Source organism: Canis lupus, chromosome 21 (genome assembly GCF_011100685.1).
Source record: "Canis lupus familiaris isolate Mischka breed German Shepherd chromosome 21, alternate assembly UU_Cfam_GSD_1.0, whole genome shotgun sequence".
NCBI classification, from domain to species: Eukaryota; Metazoa; Chordata; class Mammalia; order Carnivora; family Canidae; genus Canis; species Canis lupus.
Genome location: NC_049242.1, coordinates 44,102,468 through 44,118,530, shown reverse-complemented (window position 1 = coordinate 44,118,530; position 16,063 = coordinate 44,102,468). Strand labels below are relative to the sequence as shown.

Here is a 16,063-nt window from a genome sequence, read left to right as displayed (position 1 = left end):
GCTCCCATCCCTGCTTGTTTCTTCTTCCCAGAACTCCCACGGGGCCTACTCATGCACTGCAGAATTGTCCTCCAAGTCCTCTTTAAATCCCCACAGTCTAAGGAAGCACCTTACTCACGGTAAGCAGTCTACCTACTGCTTTTGAGCTGTTATGGCCCCAGACATCACATTACCAAGTCTTCATTTACCACACTATAAAAGAAAGCAATCTTATCTTCTACATTATTTAAAAAAAAAACTCATGAAGTTAGGCAAGCAATATGAAAAGCAGACAAAATATCCTTTCCAAAGAGAAATACACTTATCAAAAAATATAAAGACTGGACCATTTAGCTTAAGGACAAACCAGCAATACCCCAATAAGCCTGTAGGAGATCACTCAGAGCACAGTAGAGTTGAATGATTTACATGTTTAATGACCACAGTAAAAAAAGAAAGACACAAAGTCTTTACAACAAAACTCAATATCAGTATAAAAATTATAAAAATTACAGGTACTTCAAGGCCAAGTAATGTGGTCAATAACCTTTTGTTGTAGAACTTGAAAAAAAAAAAGTCCTCTTTTGAGCAGTTCATTATTCACTCATCCTGAATAAATGACATTTTCTAGAAATTCCTAGAGTAGGCTATTTTCATCCTTGAGTTTTCAGTTAGTATATTCTACAGAGTGCCAAATCCACAAGATGCCTGGGAGAAAAAAAAAAAAGGGTTTATTTATTTTATTAAAAAAAAAAGGTTTTAAAGTCTAATAAATTCAGGACACTAACAATGTAACGCAAAGGCTCTGACAAGTCCTGCAGTTAACACACCAGGTTAATTATACATAATTCAGAATTTCCCAAATATATTTGCTAATAAAACACTTCTTTGAAAAATATCCCATCATTAGTGTCTAGATCTAGACTTTGCTAAATGTTCTGCTTGAAGTCTTGCCCCAGTTGGGTTTTAACCACTGATGCCAACTGTTGGGGGTGCGGGGATGCTTCAATTAGTCAAAAATCCCTTTGTTATTTGTCTCCGTTTGCCAGGTAAAATCCAGAGCCCCATAAAAAATATAGGGCCTACTATATTTTCATACTCCTTAGTTCAGTGCAGCGCTCAGGCCTCAGCTGCTGAACAGAGTGTGAGCCAGCTTGTTCATCTGTGCCACTACAGCTCTTCGGGGAGACCTGCCATTTTGACTCACAAGCTTTTGATCCCCCTGACTACAACTGGACATCACATAGCAAAATTATAAGTGCCCATAGCCTTGGGGCCAGCTCTCAGCAAAGGAGCATGCTGATGCAAGTAGGTTATGGTCTCAGACGGCCACCATACTCCCTATCTTTTGTTGAGATATATGGTGATCCCTGGAATACACTAACATGGAGGAAAATCTCAGTGTCTTCTGCACACACATATAAAATAGACTAAATTTAAAAATCAGGGACTTGGCATATCTGTGAGCATACAATGAAGTGGAAGATGGTGTGATTATCTGAATAATCATGACTCAATCTAAGCCTTTCATAAGTTATCTTCAATTAATTCACAACCGGCTGAGGCAATCGAGAGAGTAGAAAGAACATGGGCCATTTCTCACACGTGGCCGTGCTACTTGATGCATTTCCCCTCATCTGCTACCCATGTCACCAAGGGTTTTGAAGGGTCAAATGGCACACGGTTGGCATTTGATAAATAAAAAATGGCTTTTACATTACCATTTGTGGAGCAAGACTTTTAGCAGGCCATAAGGAATATTTTGTTGCTTGATATTTCAAAAATACTAATACATGGACACAGTTCTTAGAAAAGATGTTAACACTTTCTGGAAAAGGACATCTACCAATAAATAGCTGTGTGACCTTGAACACCTCTATGTGCCTCAGTTTGTCTATTATGCAGAGATTATAACCATATTTACCTGTTGGAGTTGTTTTGAGGATGAAATGAGTTAGTGAACATAAAGCTCTTAGAAAATTACCTAGAACATGAAGTAATCAAGTAATCTTAGCTACTAATAATATAATCAAAATCTTCCCGTCCTTCAAGTATAATCATCCCCGTGTGGTTGGGATTGAGAAGACTGTTCTCTGATTCCCTCTGATCACTCTCTTCCCTAATTACCTATTTTATAGCATTGAACATATTATTTTGTGGTTAATTATAACCTGTTTCCGAATGCTATTGGTTGTTTTATGTATGTTGATTTTTTAAAAATATTTTATTTATTTATTCATGAGAGAAACACAGAGACAGAAACCCAGGCAGAGGAAGAAGCAGGATCCATGCAGGGAGCCTGATGTGGGACTCGATTTCGGGACTCTGGGATCATGACCTGAACCAAAGGCAGACGCTCAACTGCTGAGCCACCCAGGTGTCCCTTGTATATTGATTTTTATCTCCAACTTGGTGTTTTAAAGTCCTTATTGGATGCAAGGAAATAGTCCCTAAGACGTGGATCCTCTGCATCAACCCCTTTTAGTGCTAAGACCACCACAGGCTAATTTTTATGGATAGAAAACTTATATGCTTATAGAGGGAGTTTTTGTTTGTTTAAGCAGCTTTCTAATTTTCCTCCTTTTCCCTTTTGCCCATATGATCTTCACGTGGACTAGAATTGAGGTCCCTGGATTCCTCATCCACTAATCACTGCTTTAAAGCACAAGGCCATAGTTGTTTTATCTGCTCTATGGCTGATTGCAGCCATTAGGAAGGTATTTGAACATTGTCACTGAAAAGATACTAAACAGGGCCAAGGTAGAGAAATTTCCTGAAGTGACTCGTTTTAGTTTTAAACTAAAGTGGAGCCAGTACCTAGGCCTATTGTGTCAGCCCAGATAGGCTGAGGTGACCAGTGAACCTTGGGTTTATACCTGAGTTTGGGCAATGAACTCTATTCTGACATCATTTGGTAAAGTATTTATCACCAAAACTGAGGAGGTGCTTTTGCCTCCCCTGAGAAGTCCCGAGAATATACTCAATTTATCTTATGTGCTGATCAGCTCTAGTCCTTGGTATGTACGTATGCATGCATGGCTGGTTGGTGGGTCGGACTTGAAAGGTGAGCAGGAAGTTTCCTGAGGGTCTGAAGGGACTCATTTTGCACCTTATTTAACATCTGCAACTGTGTGTTACAGTCCACTGTAACGCCATTCTCAGAGACCCGGAATATCACATCTATTAGACGTTGGCAAATGTTCTTAAGCTCTCCCTTCTGGGTCCTGACTGTGCCAGTCCTTTTTCGTGCACACTCCTACCCAGGTGCTAAGACTGGTCTGCCCATCTGAGACATCTTAGTGACATGTGTCAGTTGCATGGCATGCAACTGAGGTCCTCTGAGTCCCCAAACCACACTCCAATATACTTCATACCGTTTCTAGTTAGAAGCATAAAGCAATTTAAAGAGCTCTATGGCCAGGTGGCATCTGCCTTTGGGAAGCCTCTTCAATAATAGAGAATCTATTTCTTGGCTGAAAACCAAAACTGAAGTTTCTGAAGTTCTCCGGCAACAAATACCAGTTTTGAAGTCAGTGAGATCTCACTAAATATTATCAAGAGCTGTTTAGCTGAAAATACTTTCTGTATGGGGGTGGGGAGCAGGCTCTTTTTTGTTTGCAAAGAGAGAAAATCCATCGAGCGTCCCAAGATTGGTGTGTGCCTCTGCCTTACACACCAAGACACAGCCCATGAGTCCACTGCATAAAATAATTCCCCAGGGCTCTCGATTCAGACAGAACATAACAACTGTCCATCTGGATCTCACTCATTCTCACTCTCTTTTTGTCCTGTCTCCTTGACTCCTGCTTAAAACACTTCCTTCAAATACAGGCTCATAGCTGGCTTCTTCCTTTCCAGAAACACTGCAGTGTTCACATATTAAAAGCAGGAGCTTTGGGATCAAACAGACCTGCATCGTGGTCTCAGCATCATTTCTCAGCTGTGGAATTTGGAGCACGTTATCTTCATCCTGGGACCTTATTTTCCTTGTCCTTAACATGGGGATAATAAGAGGCTTTCCCTCCCATGGCGGTTGTGAGAAATGAATTAGGGGAAGCCTGAAATTCCCCGGCACAGGGTCTGGCCCACAGTGCGGGCGTTCAGTTCATGATAATGGCCAACAGCTACCGAGCACTTGATACGCAAGTGCTGAATGTTTTTCTCCCCATGTTAGCTTATTTAATCTTTGCAATTACTCCACAGCAATTTATGAGGATGGCACTTCGGTACATTGCTTAGAGCAGTGTCTGGCACCAAGTAAGCTCTCAATAAATGTTAGCTCTTATTAGTATTACTGTTGCTGTCTTCATTTGACAGGTAAGGGATTTGAGGTGAAATGAGGTTAAATGTTGACTATTATTATCTACTACTTGCCAGGATATTTGCATATTAGAACACTCATCTTACAAAAAATCCCACCAGCAGGTATTCCTTGAATCATTGTATGCTTAGGGAACTAAGGCCTAGAGAGGTTAAATATCTGGCCAAATGCCACTCATCCAGAAAGGGGCTGAGTGGGGATCCAATTCAAGGCCTATATGCACTTGAAACCTGCCTCCCCCTGTGTCACACTGTCACCCACCAAGCCTTTGTAACTCTTTCCCCTCTGGGAGCATCTCCAGGTCCCAGCTCTCTTTATCTCCACTCCTAGGAGAACCAGGCGCCGGGCAGTGACAGCACCATTCTTAAAGCGTTTCAAACAGTCCTGACCTATCAATTAAAAGTGAAATCTTCCTAAGAGACTCCCACAGAACCTTTCCTGGCTGTTACATGTTGCTTTGCAAGTTGATGACAGTTGCAGCAGCTGTCCGGACAAGTAAATCCTTGTTGGGTTGTTTCCAGGGATCAGAGGGCAGACTCCAGGGCCCGGGGACCTGCCTCCCAAAGCCAAGTCCTGTGGAGGCAGCAGTAATAGAGGCCGAGGAGCCATGCTCCAGAAGAATAGCCATGTGTCATCCGTCAGTGTACCTTTGTCAACAAAATGAGTTTTACTGGGATCTGAAAATTCTGTTCAATAAACAACAATGACAAGCATTTGGTTGATACGATTTAATTCAGCATAAATCTATAAAGGATATCAAAATGCCTCAACTGTATGGTAGGCTCTAAAGGACTGATGAAGAAGACAAGCCTGATTTGGCAAGTTCCACAGGGAAGTGGCAAATAAAAGGCTATGGGGTGCATAAAAAGGAGGTTGTTGTTATTATTATTATTAATTACATTATTATTGCTAGAGAAAAATCTATGACAGTTTTCTTTCTATGTTAATTCAGTATTCTTTCTAATTCTTTGGAGACATTAAAAAAAAAAAAAAAAAAACAAATGACCTCTGGTTAAGTCCCATAAGAGGTCAACTGAGTCAGAATCTCCAGGGGGTGCTGCTGGCCCATCATATATCATAAGTATTTTGAAAAAGCTACTCAGGTGAATCTACTGTGAAACCCATTTGAGATTCACTGGTTTAGGAAGCAGGACTTCATCAAGATGTTGACAACTGGAGTGTGGACAGGGGATGGTCAGGGAAAAAGCATACAAGTAAAGGACTAAAGAGAGTTCACGGTTTGTGAAGAATGGGGGAAGGATCTGAGCAGGCTTGTCGATCCATGTGCAGTAGCAGAGGGAACAGAGTAAAATAAAATTTTCTTTTTTTTTTTTTTTTACATTTTTAAAATTTAAATTCAATTTGCCGACATATAGTATAACACCCAGTGCTCATCCTATCAAGTGCCCTCCTCATTGCCCATCACCCAGTTATCCCATCCCCCTCCTCCCATTCTGCAACCCTTTGCTTCTCAGAGTTAGGAGTCTCTCATGGTTTGTCTCCCTCTCTATCGGAGACAGATGGAGATCAAGGGAGTTTGAATCTCCTTTTTCAAAAAATGTAAACTCCTGCTCTTAACATATGCCATTGTTTATTAATTATACATTAATCCTCATTTCTAGGTGACCCAGATACCTATGTCTAGATAAAAAAAGTGATTGCTCAAAACTTGTTATAATTGAGAATCACTGACTCAAACTACTGCATCTGAACACATAGTGCCCTGTACCCTATGGCAACAACTCTAGGTAATCACTGTCATGCCTGTCTGCAAATACCAGTTGGCAAAATTTTGTGTGCACAGCTCTTCTGGAATTATAAAAATACACAAGCATATGAGAAAGAGGCAGACAGACAATCTGTTAAACTTCTCAGTAATGCTGCTACTGTCTGCCTCTACTGTACCTAATACTAGTCATTTCTTCAATAATACGATCTTCTTTAGGAGAAAGAGGCAAATTTTAAACATTTTTCTCATGAATTAGTAAATCTTGCACGCATGCCATTTTTTAGGACATCAGTAACATTCGATGCTTACAGCAATTGATGAAGTCAATAGAGCGGGTGTTATTATCCTCATGTAACAAAAACTGGCATGGAGTGGCATGTAACTTTATCAAGATGTTGACAACTGGGAGTGTGGACAGAGTTGGTCCTCAACCACCATATTTTGGGGATTCCATTCCCACTATTATTTTGGGAGAAAGCATAGCTGAGTACATTTTTCTAAACCATTTTTTAAATGGTTTTAAAGATTGTTTTAGATGCTATTTCTTTATATGTAAGTGTTAGTAGATGATGTTATTTAGGGCTCACTCTGATGTGATAATTTTCAGTACCATTGAAGGTGCATTTTTATGATTCAGAATACTTCAGGTCACAAATCCTTCAAGAAGAGAAATCTTATCTGTTTCATAACCATATTCCCAGAAAACTTACAGTGCTGGTGTGATGGCTGTTCTCAATCATTTTTTTCTGAAATAAAGATGCACATGATTTTGTGATATTTAACATCTTATAATGATCATCCACACAACTAGTTATGTCAAACCAAACAGAAAATAAATCAGAGCTGATATGGTTTTGATTATCTAGTCCTTCAAACATTTGACATATATGCACTAAATGCCCCACTTGTGCCCATGTTGCTCTAGGGGCTAGAGGTACAGTGGCAAAACATAAACAAGTCTCTGTCCTCAATTTGTATCCTTGTAGGTGGAGACAATTACACACACAGATACATTTAGTGAAATGAGAATTTAAAAATGCTACAAAAGTCATAAAAGATGGTGGTATAATGAGGTCACCAGACAAGGACTACTTCAGATAAAATGGTCAGAGAGTGACAATTTGAGCTGAGAATTATAAAGAAAGAAGATAGTCACGTAACAAGACAGGCATTGGGTGTTCCAGACGGAATAGCAAAGGCAAAAGCTCTGAAATGGGGTGTGTTCATTATCATGTTCAAGGCATGAAAAGATTAAAAAGGCTAACATTTATAGGCATGAAGTCCCAGAGGTAGGTAGAGGCAATACTACTTAAAGCCTTGAAGGCCACATGAATAAGTTAGAATTTTAATTTATATTCAGTGGGAAGGTATTAGAAGGTTGTAATAAGAAAGTGACACAACTTGACATATGTATCTATTACACCATGAAATATTCTGAACTAAGAGTGTTCTCAACTACCAAAGAAAAACTGAATAATGGCCAGATTTCTATCCTTATTAAGACCCACTCACAAATATATTTCCAAAAGTGGAAGTGGAAGGGTATGCAGATTCATAATTACCCTATTAAAATGCCACTAAAAAAAAAAACACTGTATTATCCTGCCAAAGTGTCCAATTTGCTTATAGTTTCCCTGTGCAGACCAGGGATCAGTTCATGAAGAAAGTACTTCCTCAGGAAGGGCAGGAGATTTGATCTCCCCAGGCACACCACTCAGCATGGCAGAGAAAAATCGGCAGGTGAAATGACCATGACGTCTGTCATCTGAATAGGGACATTTATGGGAATGACCGGGTGCTATGGATCATTACATCAGAACAACAGCGTAAACGGGAACTGCACCTGGTACCTAAGATTTAGAGTCACCCTTGACTTAGGCTTGAATCTCCACTTGTATCAACCCAATTATGTGTCTGGGAACAAAGTGTCACCCTTTCTGACACTGAATTTCCTTATCAAGCATATGAAGTGGTTGCATTTTTCTCAATGACTGAACACGAACTACCAAAGGGTCTTCCTGGAGAGACAGAAGAATAGAGTCCACTCCACACTCACAGTCTAGTTGGAGAGCAAGTAAAACTGTACAGTGGGTAATAGCTCCTATGAAAACATTAAAAAAAAAAAAAAAGCGCCTCATGGGGGCCTGGTGGCATAGGAACTGAAATTAGGAAAAAGAACAGAAACTCCCATGTGAGTCAACATGATCAAGGACAAGAAAGGGTCATCTTGGATTCAGAGTTCTGTTCCACTGCAGCCAGAGGGGACAGCACGGGCAAAGGCATCTAAGTGTGCAAGACCATGGTAGGTCTGGGCAGTTATCAAATTGGTTTAACCAGGTGATTTCTAAGGTCCTTTATGCAATCGATAGGGAGTCCCCCATTTAGTGAGGTCAAATACAGTGTTTAAAAGTGAGATTTTGGGACACCTGGGTGGCTCAGCGGTTGAGCGTCTGCCTTTGACCCAGGTGTGATCCTGGAGTCCCAGGATCGAGTCCCACGTTGGGCTCCCTGCATGGTGCCTGCTTCTCCCTCTGCCTGTGTCTCTGCCTCTCTCTCTCTGTGCCTCTCATGAATAAATAAATAAAATCTTAAAAAAAAAATAAAAAAATAAAAGTGAGATTTTAATTTTTCGTGTCAAATGTAATACCACATAATGCCAATATCCCATCTTTCCATCTCCATTCCTCAATCACCACTGCCATTCTATCCATTCCTTTTCATGTAACATCTGTTACAGTGAATTGTACACACATAGAAGGTCTTAACCATGTGTAAGGGAAGTATCTGAAGAGCCGGGATAACTGTAAACCTGTCCCTAAGGTCATAAGTCATTGGTTTAAGAATAAAAGAGGGGCCCCTTGGTTGGCTCAGTCAGTTAAGTGTCCAACTCTTGGTTTCCACTCAGGTCATGATCTCAGGGTCATGAGATCCAGCCCCGTGTTGGGCTGTGAGCTTAGTCGGCTTGAGATTCTCTCCCTCTGCCCAACCTTCCTGCCCATGCACGCTCTTGCTCTCTCTCTCTCTCAAATAAATAAACAAAACAAAAAGAATAAAAGAAACATAGGTAGAGCCTGGGGCAGAGTGCTGAAATATGCAGGAACACTGAAGATAATGATAACTAACATTTACTGAACATTTAACAAGTGTCAATTCAACTGATTCTCACAAGGCTCAGATGACCTAAATAGTAACATTTCCATTTTACAGATGAGATAACTGAGCTATGGACTGGGTAAGATCTCGCCACAGGGAACCTACTTAGAAATGACAGGGCTGGACTTTGCCTGCAGGGAGTTTGGCTCCAGGATCCATGTTTTTAATAACTATACTGCACGCCTCTCAACAGCAGTGTCAGACTGTGGTGGGCGATTCATGCTGTGTGCCCATTGTTCCCTAATTCATCTTTATTCTAAAACAACCTCAGAGGAGCAGTTGGAAAAACACTAGGTGGATCTCAGTAGCAACCTTCAAAAAAAAAAAAAAAAAAAAAAAAAAAAAGATGTGCAATGAGCAGAGACAATGAATTTTCAAAATCACATTCTCATTTTCTAATTCAGCAGTCTGAATGCAAGGTCAGAAGGCTTGCCCTCTAAATCTGTCTAAATCCTCATGAAGAATTTAGTTGAGTTCACAGGACATGATGTAGATGAATTGGCCAAGGTTCTCATGGAAACAATTACGGGTTTGATCAGTTCTTTGGATTTTATGAAAGTTGTAGGGTCTTGACAATAAAAAATAACTCCATCTGCTAGCTTCCTCTGTTTGGCATGAACAGAAGCTCAAGTAGAACAGTGATTAAAGGAGACCTTGGAAGGATGATGGTGGTAATAACAATAAGGTTAATGCAGTTGTATTATGTTTGCGCAACAATGTAAGGCTTACGATCTTTAAATGTGGGCATCCCATTTAATCCTAGCAACACCTATATATTATTATTCCATTTTCACTCTTTTACAGACAAAGACCCCAGAAAGGTGTAGTGCCTTTTTGGGTACAGGAGCTGGGATGTAGACTAAACATTCTCAGTCCATCAGTATTTCTTCTTCCCCCATTTCCCTTACTTCTGTTTCTTAAACTTAAACATTTCAACAAGCCACCATGGTTTTACTTAAAAAAAAAAAAAAAAAACTAAAAGCCATAGCACACAGACCCAGGCTTTGATACTCTGACTGCCCCAGTTTCTGTCTAAAAATCATAAAACCCCATGCTGCATAATTCCTGGCCTAATCCTCGAATTGTTGAGGGAGGAAATTTGAAAACTGATGAGTTTAAAGAGTGAGGGGTCATATTTTAACATTGGGAGCTGAACAGAGTGCCTAAGCAGGGTGTCCCTCCTGCAAAGGTCCAGAGGGATGGAGGGCATGGCTAAAAGCTGCTTACCAATACAGGACTCCCCGGACAGTGAATAGGTCCCATCGTCATGGAAACCGCTTCTGCACTCACAGTGGTACCACCCTGGCAGGTTAACGCAGCGGGAATGGTTGTGGCACTCAATGATTCCCTCTGTGCATTCATCAATATCTGCCTCAGAGAAAAACACAAGCCCACCAGGACATTAATTTCTTTTGACACTAACCTTTCAGTAAACACCTAAAACATGCTCGTGTCAACATATCGGTCAAAAGTGGTTAGTCACCTGAAATGAAAGTTACAGGAAGAACCAATTCCCATTTTTTTCCAGAATCCATACATATTGAAAGCTATGGATGTGTTCTCATCTACTGAATAAAAAATAAAAGATGAAGGCATCCTAACTACAAACGTTGTGTTGGCTTTTACATAACCAAGAAGTAAATTGAGGATGTTTGGCACCCTTTTGGTATTGAGTATATATATATAGCTTTTCTCAGATTCACTGTTTCCAAAATAGTCATTCCAGATAATATTTGCTGTTCTTTGAAAATATCTATGAATGAACAGGCTCAGGAAATTATGGGTTAAATAGCGTTGAACTGAGTTTTTTTACACTAGATTATTAAAGAGACTTATCAATCATATTCATATACCCTGCAAAGCTTAGAGAGGAGAATAATAGGCACCGTTTCCCAAATTTATTTGGTTGAAAACTAGACGAGTCTTGTGAGATTGTTTTGGGGAGCATAGTTGGGGAACCACTGTTCTAATTCTTTTAAAGCTTGAGGACTTGATTTATGATAGTCAATCAGAGATCCTCATTCTTCAGTCATTCCTGAGGAAAGGACATATTCTGGGCTTTCTTTGCTCTAGGATCTGACTTTTTAACATAAGCAAATGCCTAGATCATGCACAGATTCTCTAGCCCAAAGGCTTGGCCCTGAACTGAGGGAGTTGACACCACTGCAGAAAGACAGGCTGTCAACTGTGATGCCAGAGTCAACTCATTCTTATAGGATCTCTCCATGTAATTATTTCTTGGAATACAGCCATTGTTTGCTAGCAATCTTTTACTAGTTTGCTGGGAAATATCTGAACTATGGCAGTCTTCTATAGATAGAAATCGAATTAAAATTGGGATATAAAACATAATGAATAAAACACGTTTTGGAGTCTTTTTCAGCAGTGCCCTGCTGTAGGCACTGGCTCAGGGGCAATCAGCTACCAGTTGTTCTATTACCTTGACATGTCCTAAGGTGTGCACAGGGCTGTGAATGTGGTTTGCAACCTGTCAGTCTCACTCATGGCATTCGAGCTAAGTAAAGAGAGAAAAGGTATAACTCTGTACACTGGGCAAATTCATCTTTTTTTTTTTTTTGGAGGAGGGAGGGGGAAACTGTCACCTTTTTCCTTTATGAATTATTATCAGTCAGTCCATATAATTCTTTGACACATAGAGTCTCTTAGGGTTTAATTTTTAAATTTTAATTCCAGTATACTTAATATACAACATTATATTAGTTTCAGATGCACAATTGATTCAACAACTTTATACGTGACTCAGTGCTCAGCAGGATAAAATTACTATTTAATCCCTATCACCTGTTTAACATATCACCCCCCCCATCCTCTCTAAAAACCATCAGTTTATTCTCTATAGTTAAGAATATTTTTCTTGGTGTGTCTTATTTTTTTGCTTGCTCATTTGTTATGTTTCTTAAATTCCACATATGAGTGAAATCATATGGTATTTGTCTTTGACTTATTTTGCTTAGCATTATATTCTCTAAATCAATCCACATCACTGCAAATGGCAAGATTTCATTCTTTTATGGCTGAGTAATATTCCATTGTGTATGTGATCTATCTATCTATCTATCTATCTATCTATCTATCTATCATCTATATATATATACACATCACATCTTCTTTGTCCACTCATCCATCAATGTATGCTTGAGCTATTTCCAACATTTGACTATGGTAAATAATGCTGCAATAAACATAGGGGTGTATGTATTCCTCCAAATTTGTGCTTTTGTGTTTTGGGGGTAAATATCCAGTAGCGTGGTCTTATATGTGATCTATTCTGGAGAATATTCCATGTGTACTTTAAAAGAATGTGCATTCTCTTGTTTCAGGATGGAATGTTCTGAATATATCTGTTAAGCTGCTCTGTCCCAGCGTGCCATTCAAAGCTACTGCTTCCTTGTTGGTTTTCTGTTTGGATGATCTGTCCATGAGTGTAGTGGGGTGTTAAAGTCCATTACTATTATTGTGTTCCCACTGATTACTTCCTTTATGTTTGTTATTAGCTGCTTTATGTATTTGGGTGCCTCCATGTTGGATGTTTAAATATTTACAATTAATTATCTTCTTGTTGGACTGTCCCTTTTATTATTATATAGTATTCTTTGTCACTTGCTAAAGTCTTTGTTTTAGAGTCTCTTTTTGTCTAAGTATTGCTACTCCTGTTTTCTTTTGCCATCCATTTGTATAATAAATGTTTCTCCATCTCCTCACTTTCAATCTGCAGGTATCTTTCTTTAGTTTGTTTGTCTGAGAAACTCTTTATCTTTCCTTCTCCTCCAATTGATCGCCTTCCTGGACAGAGTATTTTTGGCTGCAGATTTTTCCCTTTCCGCACTTTGAATATATCTCTTCTGGCCTACAAAGTTTCTGCCGAAAAATCAGCTGAAAGCCTTATGGGATTTCCCTGATATGTAACTGTTTTCTCTTACTACTTTTAAATTTTGTTCTTCATCACCACTTTTTGCCATTTTAATTATCATGTGTCTTGCTGGGGCCCTCTATGGGCTGATTTGTTTGGGTGGGTATCCCTGTGCATCCTGGATATCTGTTTCCTTCCCCAGATTTGGGAAGTTGTCAGCTATTATTTCTTCAAGTAAATTTTCTGCCCTCTTTATCTCTCTTCTTCCTCTGGGATCCCTAACATGCAAATGTCATTTCACTTGATGGAGTCACTGAGTTTCCTTAAGGTTGTTCTCAGTTTGCATATTTTTTTCCCTCTCATTTGCTCAGCTTGAATATATTACTGTCTTACAGATCATTAATTAATTCTTTTGATTCCTCTAGCCTGCTATTTATTCCATCAAGTGTACTTTTAAATTTAATTTATTGTGTTCTTCATCTCTGGTTGGTTCTTTTTTTTATCTGTTAAATGTCTCAATGATGTCTTCCACTCTTTTCTCAAGTCCAGTGAGTATCCTTATGCTCATTATTTTAAATTCATTACCAGGTATATTACTTATCTGTTTCACTTAGGTCTCTTGCTGTGGTTTGGACCGATTATTTTATTTGGGATATATTCCTCTGTCTTCTCATTTTGTCTAATTCCCTGTATCTGTTTCTATGTTAGGAAAGCCAGCTACATCTCTTTTCTTGAAAGTAACAGACTTATGAAGAAGAGGTCCTATAGTGCCCTGCAGTGCAGTGTACCTTGTTCCTCAGGACCGGGTGTTTCATGGGTGTCTCCTATGTGTGTTGTGTATGCCTTGCTGTAGAACTGGTCTCTTTTTCCTTCAGTCATCTGCAGAGGCTCTCTTTTGCTGTTGTGGGCAGTGTTTTGTCCCTGCTAGGCGGGGCACGTTTTAACAAAGTGTGCACTGGTTGGCTTGTGAAATGCAACCTCACATCACTGCCTCCAGAACTGAAGCCCTGCAAAAGATGCTGGTCAGGAGGTGGGATACTGGTGAGGACTGCTGTGGTCTTCTGGGTACTTCAGTGCTGGGACTAAAAAAAAGGTTTAGTGGAAAGGGTGGATCCACCTAAGTGTGGGGGGAGGTCTTGGTGTAAGCATGTAGGGTAGTCAATGTGGGTGCCATCATGGTTCCTGCAGTGGTCCTGTGTTTATGCTTTAGCATTTTATGCTTTTAGCATCCCCCCCCCCAAGGGAGGGAAAGAGTATGTGCCCTCCTTGGTTCCTGGAGGGGTCTCCCTGTGATCCCTGCCTCCTTGGAACAAGCTCTGAGATGAGTAAATCACTCTTCCTCCAGTTTGCTCCTCTTGCTACTTCTATGCTATATCTCTGCTGGCTATTTGTTGTCCTGTCTCTTTAAGTGTGCAGACTCAGTTTCCTAAAGACCTCTGGGCTATCCCAGAGTGGAGCCTGCTGATTTTTAAAATTCCAGGCTTTAAGTCCCACTTGTTTTAAGAACTCAGGAAATTCAGCCCCCCTCCCTGCCAAAGCCCGATGTCCTCCCCATATGGGCTCCCTGGTGTGGCGGTCTGTTTCTTATCCTTCTCAAAGACCCAGGCTTCCTCTGGATCACAGATAGCTAAGGTCCATTTTGCTCTCAAACAGTATCTCCATGCCTTCTACCTTCTTCCATGTGGCCTATTCTCTACCTTTGGTTGTTATGTTTGGTCTGCCAGTCTTCAGGTCTTTTTTTTTTTTTTTTGGTTATTTTTGCTGATGTGGGTGTTATTTCATTGTATTCACAGAAAAAGGTGAGCTTAGAGTCCTCTTACTCAGCTATCTTCCCAGACTCCAGTCCCATTCCTTAGGTTTCTAAATATACAGTAAGCCCACAGGACCCAGTGGCACCTTTAGCAATTGCAGTCAGATTGTCTGTGCATGTATTATAAATCCCCAGGAAATGAATTTTAAACAGCTGTATTATAATTTCTGAAATTTTACAGATGTGTGATTTTGTGAGACAGACCTTAGATCACTTAAAATTTCAAAAATTGAAATAGAGAGGTGATTGAGGCTATGTCTCACAGACAGAAGGAGCTAGCCCTAGCTTATGGAGCCAGTTTAGGATTTTTTTTTTTTTTTTTTTTTTTTTTTTAGGATTTTTTAAAATACAGGTCAATAGGAGAAACAAGTATAATGAGAAGACTGGTTTTCAAAGATAGTTTCTCCATATGAGGCTGAAAGACAACTCTCTGCAATGGAGCAGCAACAAATTCTACCTAAGACATTGATTTCCAAAGGTCTTGGAAAGTGGCCATGATCCCCACACATCTTGTCACATCTGGACTACAAATAGTATTCAGGTAACAAGCATCCAACTGCAGTCAGTATTTTGAGAAATCAGAACTAGACAAGAAAAATCTTCTCAGATAAACCAAAATAATCACATGTCCTGTGTTTACACCTGCTGCCCATTTCCTTCTCAAAACCATACGAGTTTGGAGGATAAATTATCTGAACATCTTTCAAATAATTCCTCCAGCTCTCAATTCAGTGCTCACTTTCTAAGAGGAGCAGGAGTGGTGAATCACATGCAAATATTTTTAAAACTCACATATATATTTCTTAAGATTTTATTTATTTATTCACGAGAGATGCAGAGAGAGAGAGAGAGAGAGAGAGGCAGAGACACAGGCAGAGGGAGAAGCAGGCTCCATGCAGGGAGCCCAACGTGCAACGGTCCTGGGTCCCCAGGATCACACCCTGGGCCAAAGGTGGTGCTAAACCGCTGAGCCACCGAGGCTGCCCTCACATATATTTTTAGTCCCAAAATTATAGTAAGAGAGACCATTAAAGGCTTCTATGATTCAGCAGGACAGAAGTTATCTGCATGGGAAACCGTGAGAGCAAAGACAACCAGAGAGTTACAGGTCTACAACTGCTCCCAGAGACACCAGGGAATCCCTGGCTTGCAACGAAAATGAGAAAAGTCGTAGAGATGTCCCTTGCCTGGGAGATGCAC

At 40.1% G+C, this 16,063-nt stretch overlaps 1 protein-coding gene across 2 annotated transcripts in view; it reads right to left on the bottom strand.

Moving 5' to 3' along the window:
* Positions 1 to 16,063, bottom strand: part of NELL1 (neural EGFL like 1) — an 822,581-nt gene that overhangs the window by 35,549 nt on the left and 770,969 nt on the right. Inside the window, exon 16 of one of the 2 annotated variants that reach the window (XM_038569260.1) lies at positions 10,410 to 10,550. The exons of the other annotated variant lie outside the window; for it this stretch is intronic. Coding sequence (XP_038425188.1) covers positions 10,410 to 10,550 — 141 coding nt within the window. The remainder of the gene's footprint in view (positions 1 to 10,409; positions 10,551 to 16,063) is intronic. 2 annotated transcript variants of the gene reach the window in all.